Source organism: Vombatus ursinus, unplaced genomic scaffold (assembly GCF_900497805.2).
Source record: "Vombatus ursinus unplaced genomic scaffold, bare-nosed wombat genome assembly UNPS02014812.1, whole genome shotgun sequence".
Taxonomy (NCBI): Eukaryota; Metazoa; Chordata; class Mammalia; order Diprotodontia; family Vombatidae; genus Vombatus; species Vombatus ursinus.
The window spans coordinates 75705874-75719644 of record NW_020954590.1 but is presented as its reverse complement, the minus strand read 5'-3'; the positions used below and the strand labels follow the sequence as shown (position 1 = coordinate 75719644).

Sequence of the window (13771 nt, the reverse complement as noted above, 5' to 3'; positions counted from 1 at the left end):
TTAGTTGCAAAAGTGCCAAAAGACATTGATAAACTGGAATGCTTCCAGGGAATTATCATCAGGATGGTGTTAGTACATTCAAAAATGTGCCATGAAATAACTAGTTGAAAAAAATAGATAAAAATAACATGGAAAAGAAAAAAAACTTTGGTATATAAGGAGAATATGGTAGCAGTCTTTAAATATTTTAAGAGATTGTATGTCACTATTTCGCCCAACTGTATGCCGATAAATTTGACAATCTTAGTGAAATGTATGAATATTTACAAAAAATATAAATTGCCCAGATTAACAGAAGAGGAAATAAAATACTTAAATAACCCCATTTCAGAAAAAGAAATAGAACACATCATCACTGAACTCCCTAAGAAAAAATCTCCAGGGTCAGATGGATTTACAAGTGAATTCTATCAAACATTTAAAGAATAATTAATTCCAATACTACATAAACTATTTGGGAAAATAGCAAAGAAGGAGTCCTACCAAATTCTTTTCATGATACAAATATTGTGCTGATACCTAAACTGGGAAGATTCAAAACAGAGAGAAAAAATTATAGACCAATTTCTCTAATGAATATAGATGCAAAAAATTTAAATAAAATATTAGCAAATAGATTGCAGCAAGTTATCTGGAGGATAATACACTATGACCAGGTAGGATTTATACCAGGAATGCAGGGCTGTTTCAATATTAGGAAAAATATCAGCATAATTGACCATATCAACAACAAAACTCACAGAAATTATATGATTATTTCAATAGATGCAGAAAAAGCTTTTCACAAAATACAACACCCTTTCCCATTAAAAATACTAGAGAGCATAGAAATAAATGGAGTCTTCTTTAAAATGATAAGTAGCTCTATCTAAAACCATCAGCAAGCATCATATGTAATGCTGATAAGCTAGAAGCATTTCCAATAAGATCAGGGGTGAAACAAGGATGTCCATTATCACCACTGTTATTCAATATTGTACTAGAAATGTTAATTTTAGCAATAATAGAAGAAAAAGAAATTGAAGGAATTAGAATAGGCAAAGAAGAACAAAACTTTACATATCATCTTTGCAGATGATATGATGGCATACTTAGAGGATCCTAGAGAATCAAGTAAAAAACTACTTGAAATAATAAACAACTTTAGTAAAGTTGCAGGGTATAAAATAAACTCACTTAAATCATTGGCATTTCTATATATTACTAACAAAGACCAACAGCACGAGATAGAAAGAGAAATTCCATTAAAGTTACTGTAGACATTATATAATATTTGGGAATCTACCTGTCAAAACAAACCTGGGAACTATATGAACACAATTATAAAACACTTTTAAAACAAATAAAGTCAAATCTAAATAATTGGAAATATATCAGTTGCTCATGGGTAGGCCAAACTAATATAATAAAAATGACAATTCTACCTAAGCTAATATATTTATTCAGTGCCATACCAATCAAACTACCAAAAATTATTTTATAGAGCTAGAAAAAAAAATAATAACAAATTCATCTGGAAGAACAAAAAGAACAGAATATCAAGGGAATTAATGAAAAGAAATGCGAGTGAAGGTGGCCTAGCCATACCAGATCTTAAATTATATTATAAAGTAGTAGTAATCATCAAAACTACTTGGTACTGGCTAAGAAATACAGTGATGGATCAGTGGAGTAGGTTAGGTACACAAGACACAGTAGTCAATGACCACAGTAATCCACTGTTTGATAAACCCAAAGACTCCAGCTTGTGTGAAAAGAACTCACTATTTAACAAAAACTTCAAGGAAAAAAATGGACAGAATGTGGAACTCAAAGTTTTAAAAACAAATGTTAAAAATTGTTTCTACATGTAACTGGGAAAAAATAAAATACTAAATAAAAGCTTTTAAAAAAAAAAGAAAAAGAAAAGTTTTTTTTTTTAAAAAAAAGATCCCAGCAGGGCAGAGCTAAGATGGTGGAGTAAAAGCAGTGACTTGCTTGAGCTCTCCCCCAAACCCCTCCAAATACCTGTGAAAAATGGCTCTAAACAAATTCTAGAGTAGCAGAACCCACAAAAAGACAGAGTGAAACAAATTTCCAGCCCAAGACAACTTGTATGGTTGATTAGAAAGGTCTATCACACCAGGCTGGTAAAGAAATGCAGTTCAGTGTAGGCACGTAGGCAAAGAACAGGCCTCAGCGAACCTGGAGTAGGCCTCAGGGGACTAAATCACAGGCAACTGTGGCAGTTTCCAGACTTCTCAACACCAAATGCCAAACACAACTTAGAAAGTCAGTAGGAAAAGTCTGTGACCACTGTGAGAGAGAAGCTAGATTCCTAGCCTCAGTCCCAGGGTACCCTCGGGCAGCAGCTGCTTCCAGAGGTTCTGGCCCACATAGTGAGGGGAAATCAAGTGACTGATCAGAGGGGGATTACAAGGATCTCTTTGCTGGTGCTGAGGCAGGATTCTCTTGCTTTGCCTGTGCTTGGGTCTGGGTCACACTTCTGGGTGGTGGTCCTGGGATGAGGAGTAGCACTGGTGTAGTGGAGCTTGTAGTGGCTGTGGAAAGGGAATCCTTCACACAGTTTCAAGGCAGAAAAGAGTGCTTGTGGTCACTCACAGACCAGAGCACAGCCCAGGAAAGAAGTTAACAACTCACCCTTGCTCATATCACCTTAGAAGAACTGAAAACTTGCAGGTTCCTAGAAGTATCTCTGAAAACAGCTACACAAAACCCCTGAAGCTTGGGACAGTACATTCTCCACACTGGAAGCAGACCTCTACCTTAACAAAGAGTTTAAAACTCAAGTAGTTGACTGGGATCATGAGCAAACAGCACACATAAAAAAAAAATCAGACCATAGAATCTTTTTTTGGTGACAAAAAAAGATCAAAACATACAATCAGAAGAAGACAACAAAGTCAAAGCTCCTGCATCCAAAGCCTCCAAGAAAAATATGAATCAGTCCCAGGCCATGGAAGAGCTCAAAAAGGATTTTGAGAAGCAAGTAAGAGAAGTAGAGGAAAAACTGGGAAGAGAAATGAGAATGATGCAAGAAAATCATGAAAAAATAGTCAACAGTTTGCTAAAAGAGACCCCCAAAAATACTGAAGAAAATAACACTTTAAAATAGACTAACCCAAATGGCAAAAGGGGTCCAAAAAACCAATGAGGAGAAGAATGCCTTAAAAAAAAGAATTGGCTAAATGGAAAAGGAAGTCCAAAAACTCACTGAAGAAAATACTTCCTTAAAAATTAGAATGGCGCAATTGAAAGCTAGTGACTTTATGAGCATTCAAGACATTGTAAAACAAAACCAAAAGAATGAAAAAATAGAAGACAATGTGAAATATCTTATTGGAAAAACAACTGACCAGGAAAATAGATCCAAGAGAGATAATTTTAAAATTATTGGATGGTCTGAATGCCATGATCAAAAAAAAATCCTAGACATCATCTTTCAAGAAGTTATGAAGGAAAACTGATCTGATATTTTAGAACCAGAGGGTAAAATAGAAATGGAAGGAATCCACCAATCACCTCCTGAAAGAGATCCCCAAAGAAAAAGTCCTAGGAATATTGTAGCCAAATTCCAGAGTTCCCAGGTCAAGGAGAAAATATTATAAGCAGGTAGAAAGAAACAATTCAAGTATTGTGGAAACACAATCAGGATAGCACAGGATTTAGCAGCTTCTACATTAAGGGACCACAGAGCTTGGAATATGATATTCTGGAGGGCAAAGGAGACAGGATTACAGCCAAGAATCACCTACCCAGCAAAACTGAGTACAATCCTTCAGGGGAAAAAAATCAACATTCAGTGAAATAGAGGACTTTCAAGCATGCTTGAAAAGACCAGAGCTGAATAGAAAATCTGACTTTCAAATACAAGACTCTAGAGAAGCATGAAGAGGTAAACAGGAAAGAGAAATCATAAGGGACTTATTAAGGTTGAACTGTTTATATTCCTACATGGAAAAATGATATTTGTAACTCATGAGACCTTTGTCAGTATTAGGGTAGTTTGAGGGAAATAAAATATGCATGTATAGATAGATTGATAGATAGAGGGCACAGGTGAGTTGAAGATGAATGGGTGATATCTGGAGAATAAAATTAAGGGGTGAGAGAGGATTATACTGGGAGAAAGAGAAAGGGAGAGGTAGGATGGGGCAAATTATCTCACATAAAACAGACAAGAAAAAGCTTTTACAGTGGAGGGGAAGTGAGGGAAGGTGAGAGGTAATTAATGAATCTTATTCTCACCAGATTTGGCTTACGGAGGGAATAACATACACACTCAATTGGGTATGGAAAGCTATCTTAGGGGGAGAGTGGAGGGGGGATAATAGAGGAGAGGGCAGATTGGGGGAGGAGGTAAACAGAAACAAACACTTCTGAGGAGGGACAGGGTCAAAAGAGAGAATAAAATAAACAGGGAGCAGGACAGGATGAAGTGAAATGTAGTTAGTTTTCCACAGCATGACTACAATGGAAGTGTTTTGCATGACTACACAAGTATAACTTCTATTGAGTTGTTTGTCTTCTCAATGAAGGTGGGTGGGAAGGGAGGAAAAGAGAACCCAAAGTTTTGAACCCAGAGTTTTAAAAACAAATGTTAAAAAATTGTTTTCACATGCAACTGGGAAATAAGATATACAGGCAATGGCAGAAATCTATTCTGTCCTACAGGAAAATAGAAGAAGAAGAGGATAAGAGAAGGTGGGGGAGATAGAAGGGAAGGCAGATTAGAGAAAAGGGTATTCAGAATGTACACTTTCTTGGGGTTAGGGGAGAGACAAGATGGGGAGAAAATGTGGAACTCAAAATCTTTGTGGAAGTGAATGTTGAAAACTAAAAACAAATAAATTAATGAATCTTAAAAAAAATAATTTAAAATGGAGATAAAAAATAAAATAAAATAAAAAAGAGCCTATATATCATATTTTGAGAAATCTTAAAATAAAACTGCCCAGATTTCTCATAGGATAAACTGGAAATAGAAAGAATCCAGAAATTGACCCCTGAAAGAAACCCCAAAATTAAAACTCCCAGGAACATTAGAGTCAAAATCCAGAGCTGCCAGTTCATAGAAAAACTTTGCAACCAGAAAGAATTCAAGTATGGAGGAGCCACAGTCAGGATCACATACAATTTATCAGCCATCACTGTAAAGGAGTGGAAATTTTTTAATATGATATTCCAGAAGGCAAAGAATATGGGCTGATAGCCAAGTATAACTTACTCAGAAAAACAGAGTATAATACTGTTTTTTTGGGGGGGGGATCTTTATAGAGAGGACTTCCAAATTTTCTTGATGAAAAATATAGAGCTGCAGAGAAACTTTGAAGTATAGAGGAGCAAAGAGAAAAATAAAAAAGATAGTCATGAATGAACAATGATAAAGGACTAAACCTCTTGCCTTAAGTTTGGATAGATGATACAGGTGTACCCTTTGATCCCTATCATCATCAGGGTTTAGAGAGGGAATCCAATTAGAAAAGAGTAAATCTGTTATATCTTGATAATTTTAAGTAAAAAAAAAACAATGAAGAGGGAGAAAAGAATACACTGGGGGATGGGAAGAGAAAGGAAGGTTATGGAAAATTATCTCGCATAAAGAGGCTATACATATGTAAACAAGGAGGAGGCGGTTGGAGAGGAGTGACTGACACTTGAACGTAACTTTCATCTAAACTGGTCAAAAAAAGGAAGAGCATATAAAGATGTAGAATTAAGTACAGAAATACCTTTCACTCAACAGGAATTCCAGTGGACTGAAAATGAAACATACTAGTCATCTAAAAGAGACTTGAAGTACTCAGAATGCATAATGAGATATACATACATACACATATACATATATACAAATATGTGTACATAAACACACACATATGAATGACATGGCCAATGTAGAAATTTGCTTTGACTGATTACAAATAGTTTTGTTTCTCTTGTGTTCTCAATAGGGTGGGGAAGGGGTTAGGATAGGAGGATGAGTAGGCTGATCATGGGTGATCAAATATATGTGAAAATATCTGTGTGGGGGAGAAAGAAGAAGGGAGGAAGAAAGAGAGGGAGAGGGAAAAGTAGAGGGACAGGGAGATGGAGTGGGAAAGAGAAACACTTGGAAACTCTGATCTACACAATGATCAATCATAATTCTGGAAGAGTCATGATGAAACATGGTAAAGACCTCCTGACAGAGAGTTGTAAGACTCAAAATACAAATTAAGACAATTTTTTAACATGGCCAATGAAAAATATTGTTAAGCTTGACTGTACATGCTTATAACAGAGGGTTTGTTTTTCTTGCTTTCTCAACGGGGGTAATGGGGAATTAAAGGTAAAACAACTTACCTTTGAAAATAAAATAAAATTTAATTTTAAAAATAAATAAAAATATACCAAGTCGAATATGGCCAAGAATACTAAAGTCATAGGAATACTAAAGCTTAAGACATTAAACAATACGTATAACACCTAAACACAAGAACACACACAATTGAATGTTTAAAAGAGAGTTGTTCTTAAACCTGGGTTTTCTAAAATCTCAGTGTATTGAACCCTTTTACTTTAAAATTATAAAATAATCCACAAATACATACATGGCAAGGGCTTCTTCTTAGGTCTGTTAATAGCTATTTCTTTACAGGTGTCTCCATCATCTTCATTCTCAGTTATCCAACAATCAACTGTGAGGGAAAACACTTCACCAGAGGCTATTTCTTCAAGTTTAATTTCTTCCAAATACCAACTGGGGTCCTTTCCACTATTGTCATGTCCAATGCGTATTTTATATAATTCACCAATATCTTTAAGATTAATCTGAAAAAAAATGTAGAAGTTATATACATACCAATCATTTCTTCTTCACCTGCAAATAAAATTCCCTCTATGTTACTGGTTTTTTTTTAAGTCCAGAAACTTCAAACACCAACACCTACACTACTTTAGCAACATTTCCTCACATGGAGTTTAAGACCTGGAGTATTTACTACATATAACGCTTGGAATCTTAGCCTCAATGAAACTTAGCCATCAAACACAGTTTGACAGCAGTCAGATGTTATGGATGTATCTCCAACTATTGTTTGGATTGTATTTTGGCCCATATCCAGTATTATTTTACAAAATAAATATGTTATCAATGTTATTTGGACAAAAATAATTAAGCTCATCACAGTAAAACAAGTGATTTTTGCCACTGAAACAGAGTGGACTTATTGTAACAACATGATCTCTGACACTTTATGCTGCCTGGCTCCAGTAGGCTATGAGTATGGCTGGCTGATAATTCCTACTTGAATGGTCTTTAGGTAATTGAAGTGTTTTTTGCTGATTTAAGGATTGATAACTGACCCTCACTCCCAGTCATGGAATATAAAATTGTTCAGAAGCATCTGTGTAGATTCCAATTTACTAGGGAAATTCTAAGTCTAAACTACACTGGACTCATTCAATTTGCTGGATGTTTAGAGAAAGATATAATTGGAAGATATCTTTATCATATCTATCACCTTTCTAAATCCTAGGCAATGAATCTTAAAAAGGTTAAATTCTTAGGAAAAACATACTATGAATATACAGTTATTTATTAAAATTACTAATCTATATTAATTTTTTTTTACATTGGAGAGGTTTTCTGTTTGTTTTTTAAGTGTTTTGCCTTGATAATCTTTCTTAGGGATGATGGAATTTAGAATAGGTGGTCAATTATCTTTTCTATAATCCATGACTCTCAAGTGTTCTGTTCTCGGCTTCTCTGAGGAAATTACTATTTTTAATTGGTTCCATATCTATACAAGTAGTTATTGTCAAAATATCTATTCAATTCATTCATCCTCTCTTCTTTTCAATCTAAAAAGAACCATCTCTTCTTTTCTTTTTTCCAAACTATACTTCTAACATCTTTCATCTAGGATCTTGTTCTGTTAATAATATCTTTCTTTACAATATCCAATCTCTCTATTTAGCTAACTAGAACCAAATTAATATGTCCCCATCTCCAAAATGTTATTTTGGTGGACTTGAGTCAGAAAAATCCCATTTGTTTTTTTTAACTCAAAAAATATTTTCTAAGAAACGCAAGTCTATAGCAACTAGTTAAAAATTAAGAAATAATCCTTGAAGTTGAACAACTTGAATATCAATTTGAAGTACACTTCCAGCTTATTAAAGATTTTTGCCATCAGCTGGTTATCTGGCATCTGTATTTTTCTGACAAAGGAATCACCACATTCAGATTCTAACACCTCATTGTCCAATGTCTTAGGTAAACAGTACTTAAGAAAATGAAGTTGAGAAGATCATTCAGACCAAAACAAGTAAACACAGAAGAAATTTATGCTGAAGGTGGCACAATTTTGAAAGTATCAAGGGTTTGATGGAAATGATGTCTGAAAATGAGAAATGTATCAAATGATTGATTGAAAAATCCTGGCTGGCATAACTATGAATAAAAGGTAATTAAAAAGCACTAATAACTACTGCCTCATATCTTTACTTTGCAAACCTTTATGTGAATTATCTGAACATGTACTGAAGGAATCTATGTTGAAAATATGAAAAAAGAACTGTTGAGTCCTTGGAAATTAATTTTTTCCACAAAAAAACATATCTTCATAGTCACATAACTGAATACAAGATCCAATCGTGTTTTTGTTTGTTGGTTAAAACTAACAAACAAAAAAAGAAACAAATAAAAAAATAACTATTGACTTGTTAGAGCAAAATTTAGCCTTAAATGCTTTCCTCTAACAAGGCACATCCCATTTATATGTTTAAATCACACAAGATATCTTGATAGATGCAACCATGGAAATAACTCTATAAAATGATCCTCGAATTATTAAAAAGAAGTGAAGAGATACACCAAAGATATCTGACATTATTATGTAGGATACAGTGTCCAAATGACAGTTTATCAATGACAAGGTCCTACAAATGTTCATGTTCCTATGTGATATTTTGTTGACTGCATTGAACCCTGAAATGATAAAGGAACTCCTCAGTGAGATATAAGGTCTTCAAAAAAGATCACCCTAAAAATCTACACAATCAAAACCAAAAGGATTTAAAAAATGTGCATCGTCTAGAATACAACATACAACAGAATAAAAGTCCAGTTAGTTAATTCATCATTGTATATATTTTGGACAAGCACTGCAGATGTAAAATGAGTTGGCCTATCTTTGTGCATCAACTCAAGTAGATAGATAACCCTAGTCCTTTGTCCTTTAAGCATATGAAAACCAAAGGGAAAGACAAAAATTTTGAATTGAAGGAAGAAAGTGAGCTAGATTGCACTGAAGAAATAGTCCAGTGCTGGCAATGATTAGAAACTGTACCCAAAACGAAATCACCACTTTCCCCCACCCCCACTTTCTTTTTTTTTTTTAACACTGAGGAAAATTGGTAGCTGAAAAGCACAAAATGCCACCATGTCTGAAAAATCAAAACTTTGGATTACTCAAAGGGCAAAGAAGTTCATGGACAATATAAGAAAGCTTTTTGTATCCAACCCCTACAACAGTGCTTTACAAATAGCATGTCATTAATAAATGATTATTGGACTGGACTGGACTGGAATCACCATTACATGGGATGTGTATACAAAAAAAGTCAGTTAAAATATCACATAGTAAGAGTGAATAATAGTTGGTCACCACTTTGAGCACTCCACTCATACCATGGAACATTGAAAGAAACAGAATGTGTGTGAAATGTTGGGTATATCCTTTAAGGATGATCATAGAATAATAGACTGAAAGGAATCTTAGAAGTTCTCTAATCCAACCTCCTTATTTTGTAGGTGGAATTTAGACCCAGAGAGATTAAGTAAAGTACTTACCCAAGGTCATTATAGGAAGCATAATTTGGGACTTGAATCTAAGTCTTTTAATTCCAAATCTAGCATTCTTTCCACTATACCAAGAGGTCAACAAAAATCTCCCAGGTTAAGAGGGCATGAAGGAATTACAATTCATCCCATTTGTGTAAGTATCCATATGAATGAGATCATGATCCAAAAAAGTATTACTTATTTTTTTACCTTAAAGCCTCAATATTCTTTTGAAAGTAATCTTGTCTAACACTGGATCTATTAATTCTCTTGAATTATAATTCTTCATTTGTGTATGAGATGAAGTCTTTAATTTTCTCAAAAATACTACTAAAACTTCTTAAATCCACATTGTTTCTAAAATAGGTAGGAACTTATTTACTTACTTATTTTAAATGAAACCATGGACAATGTTTTGTTTCTTTTTTCTTGTAAAAATATTTAATAAATGTTGTTGTTGATATGACCATGGAAAAGATTTCATTAGGGAAAGATGCAACAAAGACTACTCTTTCTGGGAATTAGAAATGATTAGAAAATGAAGACCATGGAAAGAGTTGATAAAGTGAAGCTTAGGTCAGTTCACTCCCAAATCAGCAACCATTCATCTAAGAGGTATTGAAAGGTCCTCTGGGCTACAGGCAATCACCTTTCTCCAAAGTGTAATAATTTTTGATAGAACAGAAGGTGCAACTTCCATGTTCAGCTCTGTTAATGCCCACCAGTATTTTAATGCTTTCATGAAAATGGTATCAGGAATATCTTCTGGATTGTTCTAAGGAGGTAATCTAACTCTGGGATGTGTCAAAAAAAAAGGGGGGAGGACTATGTTGTATAAAATGTCAATAATCTAGGCAACAACACTGCTTATGCAAAATAAATGTGGCATGAATCTGGAAGACATCTAGACTGCCAAGAGGAAATCACAACTTCATGAAACTTTTGTCAAAACTAGGTTTTATAACAAGAGAAATGAACATGCATGTGTAACCCAAAGGCAGAGCAGAGTTCACAGTCCTTACGCAAGTTTATGTATTTATGATAGTAGGACAAAGGGGGTCGGTAGAAGGGGGTATGAAAATACTAGGAATCTTCTAAATGGGTATGTCATGGGAAGGGTACGGGTGCAGTAAAGGTGGGAAAAGGACAAAACCCCTTCCAAAGGGGAGTAGCAAGGCAATGCAAAAGCTGCATTCTTTTCCCTTGGGAACTGATAAACTATGAAGATAGGAGAGTCTGCTTATCTACAAGGGACACAACTGCACAAGCAATTTCCCATCTCAGCACAAACTGGCTGGCACCTGTCTTGCCTTCAGGGAATAAAGCATGGGGTGCAAACAAAAATTATGGAGTGGGAAGGATTCATCTTTAGTACATTGAGGGCCTCCTGCATACTTTGGGCCCAGAGTTTCTGGAAAATATGGCAACTCAAGAAGAGAGGTTCAGGGGAACCCTTAACAATCCTTAACAAGACATGCCCATTACATACCCAGTGCAACTAAAATAATCACACCCAGTTATTTACACATTAAAAAATTAACATATCATTGAAAACAAAAGTGACTTGTAAATTGAGCTAAATGCTAAAGAAAGGTATTGAGCCACTCTTCATGACCCCATTTCGGTTTTTCTTGGCAAAGATACTGGAGTGGTTTGCCATTTCCTTCTCCAGCTCATTCTCCAGATGAGAAAACTGAGACAAACAGGGATAAGTGACTTGCCCAGGGTCACACAGCTAGTTTGTGTCTGAGGCCAGAGTTGAACTCAGGTCTTCCTGACTGTAGGCCAGGCACTCCATTCATTGCTCCATTTAACTGCCCCTTCATCACCTCTCTTTTGACTTTACACCCTTCTCTCCAGGAACCTCAAAGCCCACCTCCCCCACCCGCGATCCCCAAGACAAGCCTCCGCTCCTGTGCGTCGCTACTCTGGCTCCATCCTATTCCTGGTAGGCTCTTTGTGCACCTGCATGCCAGCTTCCAACTAAAGTGGTGGTGAGGCTGGCAAGGCGGGGGTTTGGGGGGCATTGTGAGGCCTGGCATGTGTGCAGTGTCACCTTGGCCACATGTAGCAGTTTGTGCTCATGAGGCAGGGTACAGTGGGGCATTAGTGCATTAGAGGAGATGGCAGTGGCAGCGGCAAGTCCTGGGAGCAGTGGGGAGCCTGTAAAATGATGTACATTCACCAAAATGGTCAAGTTCTTGTTCGGGGACCTGGCTGGGATGGTGGCCACTCTTTTGGGGCAGCCTCTAGATTTGGTGAAGAACTGAATGCAACTGAGTGGAGAAGGGGCCCAGACCAGTCTACACATGATTAGCTTCCTTGTCGTCAACAATATCCTAAGGGCTGAAGGGGCTCAAGGCATCTACACAAGGCTCTCTGCTGGACTCCTGCACTAGGCCACCTACATGATAACTCATCTTGGTGTTTACACTATTCTCTTTGAGCACCTGACTAAGGCAGAGGAGACACCCCCTAACTTCTTCATAAAAAACCTGATTAGCATGACAGCAGGGGCCATGGGAGCCCTTGTAGGAACACCTTCTATGGTTGGTCCAATTGGTATGACAGCTGATGGTCGATTGGCCATTTAAGGAGCACAGAGGGTACGAGAATGTTTTTGATGCATTTTTGAGGATTACTCAGGAAGAGGGGTTCCTCATCCTTTGAAGGGGTTGTATCACTACTGTGATGAGAGCTGTTGTTATCAATGGTACCTAACTTGCTACCTATTCACAGGCTAAACAGTTTCTCATGGTTTCAGGTTACTTCAGTGACATCTTCTGTCATTTCTGCTCCAGCATGATTAGTGGACTGGTCTCCACAACAGCCTCTATGCCTGTGGACATTGTTAAAACCAGGATCCAGAATATGCAGATGATTAATGGGAAGCCTGAGTATAAGAATGGATGGGATGTGCTGATGAAGGTCATTTGATGTGAAGGATTCTTCAGCCTCTGGAAGAGATTCACCCATTATTATGTTGGGCTTGGCCCCCACACTACCCTCAACTTTATCTTCTTGAAGCAACTGAACAATGTTTACAGAAGTTCTTTCTCAGTGGTTGAGAAGCCCCAAAGGTGCCTGAGGACCAGGAGGACATAACTTCCAAAAATGGAGGTATGAGTGGTCCCTGGTACCATACACAGTCAGGAGCTGTTTCTCAATCCTCCTGACCCTTACCAAAAGCTCACTTTCAAAAGAGGTGTCTGGATTCTGCCCCCTTGGCTCCCTTTTATTTATTTCCCCCAGCTCCTTCACTCTTCCTCTCACCCCTACTATGTGGTTTCTACTGATATGTAGGACTTTGGTCTAAAAAAGACTGCTAATCTCATTGGGCAGATTTGATAATAGCAATAATAATGTGAAATTTCTGTTGTTCCAAAGAAACAGAATAAAAATATTTCAAATGCTTTATCTTACCAATCAAATGAAAAAATTGGTAAAAAAAAATTGGTAAAATGACAAAAATTAAAGAATTCTCTAAGCTGAATTTTCCATTTACCAATACATATTCTGGGAAGATTTGTAACATCAACAATACAAACTCCTATAGGTATTTTGTCAACTCAACAGACATTAAATAATGACACTTTTGCACAAATACATGTTGGAATTCAAAGACAAATGAGATTCTGTCCCTGCTTTCAAGAAGCTTACCCTCTAGTAGATAAAAAAAGTTACACAAATAACTATAACACAAATAGAATATGCTAAGTTCATAAGGGAGGTAAATGCAAAATGTTATGAGAGTTTTATATAAAGAAAGATCATTTCTTACTGTGGGATGATGAAAGACATCATAGACAAGGTGGCATTTAAACTGGAGCAAGGGATCCTAACAGTTGGAGATGATAGAATTAGTATAGACAGGGTGTTTCAAAAGTCTTAGCACAGTTTTAAGCTATTAAAGCTTAATTCATTATTAAGCTATTAAAGCTAAAA

At 36.2% G+C, this 13771-nt stretch overlaps 1 protein-coding gene and 1 pseudogene across 1 annotated transcript in view; one reads left to right on the top strand and one right to left on the bottom strand.

Annotated features, from left to right (window-relative positions):
• Positions 1–13771, bottom strand: part of LOC114053992 (lipoxygenase homology domain-containing protein 1-like) — a 657625-nt gene that overhangs the window by 278762 nt on the left and 365092 nt on the right. The window contains 1 exon segment of the mRNA XM_027877094.1: positions 6591–6810. Within this exon segment, the coding sequence (XP_027732895.1) occupies positions 6591–6810 (220 nt within the window).
• On the top strand, positions 11950–12931 carry LOC114053803 (annotated as a pseudogene).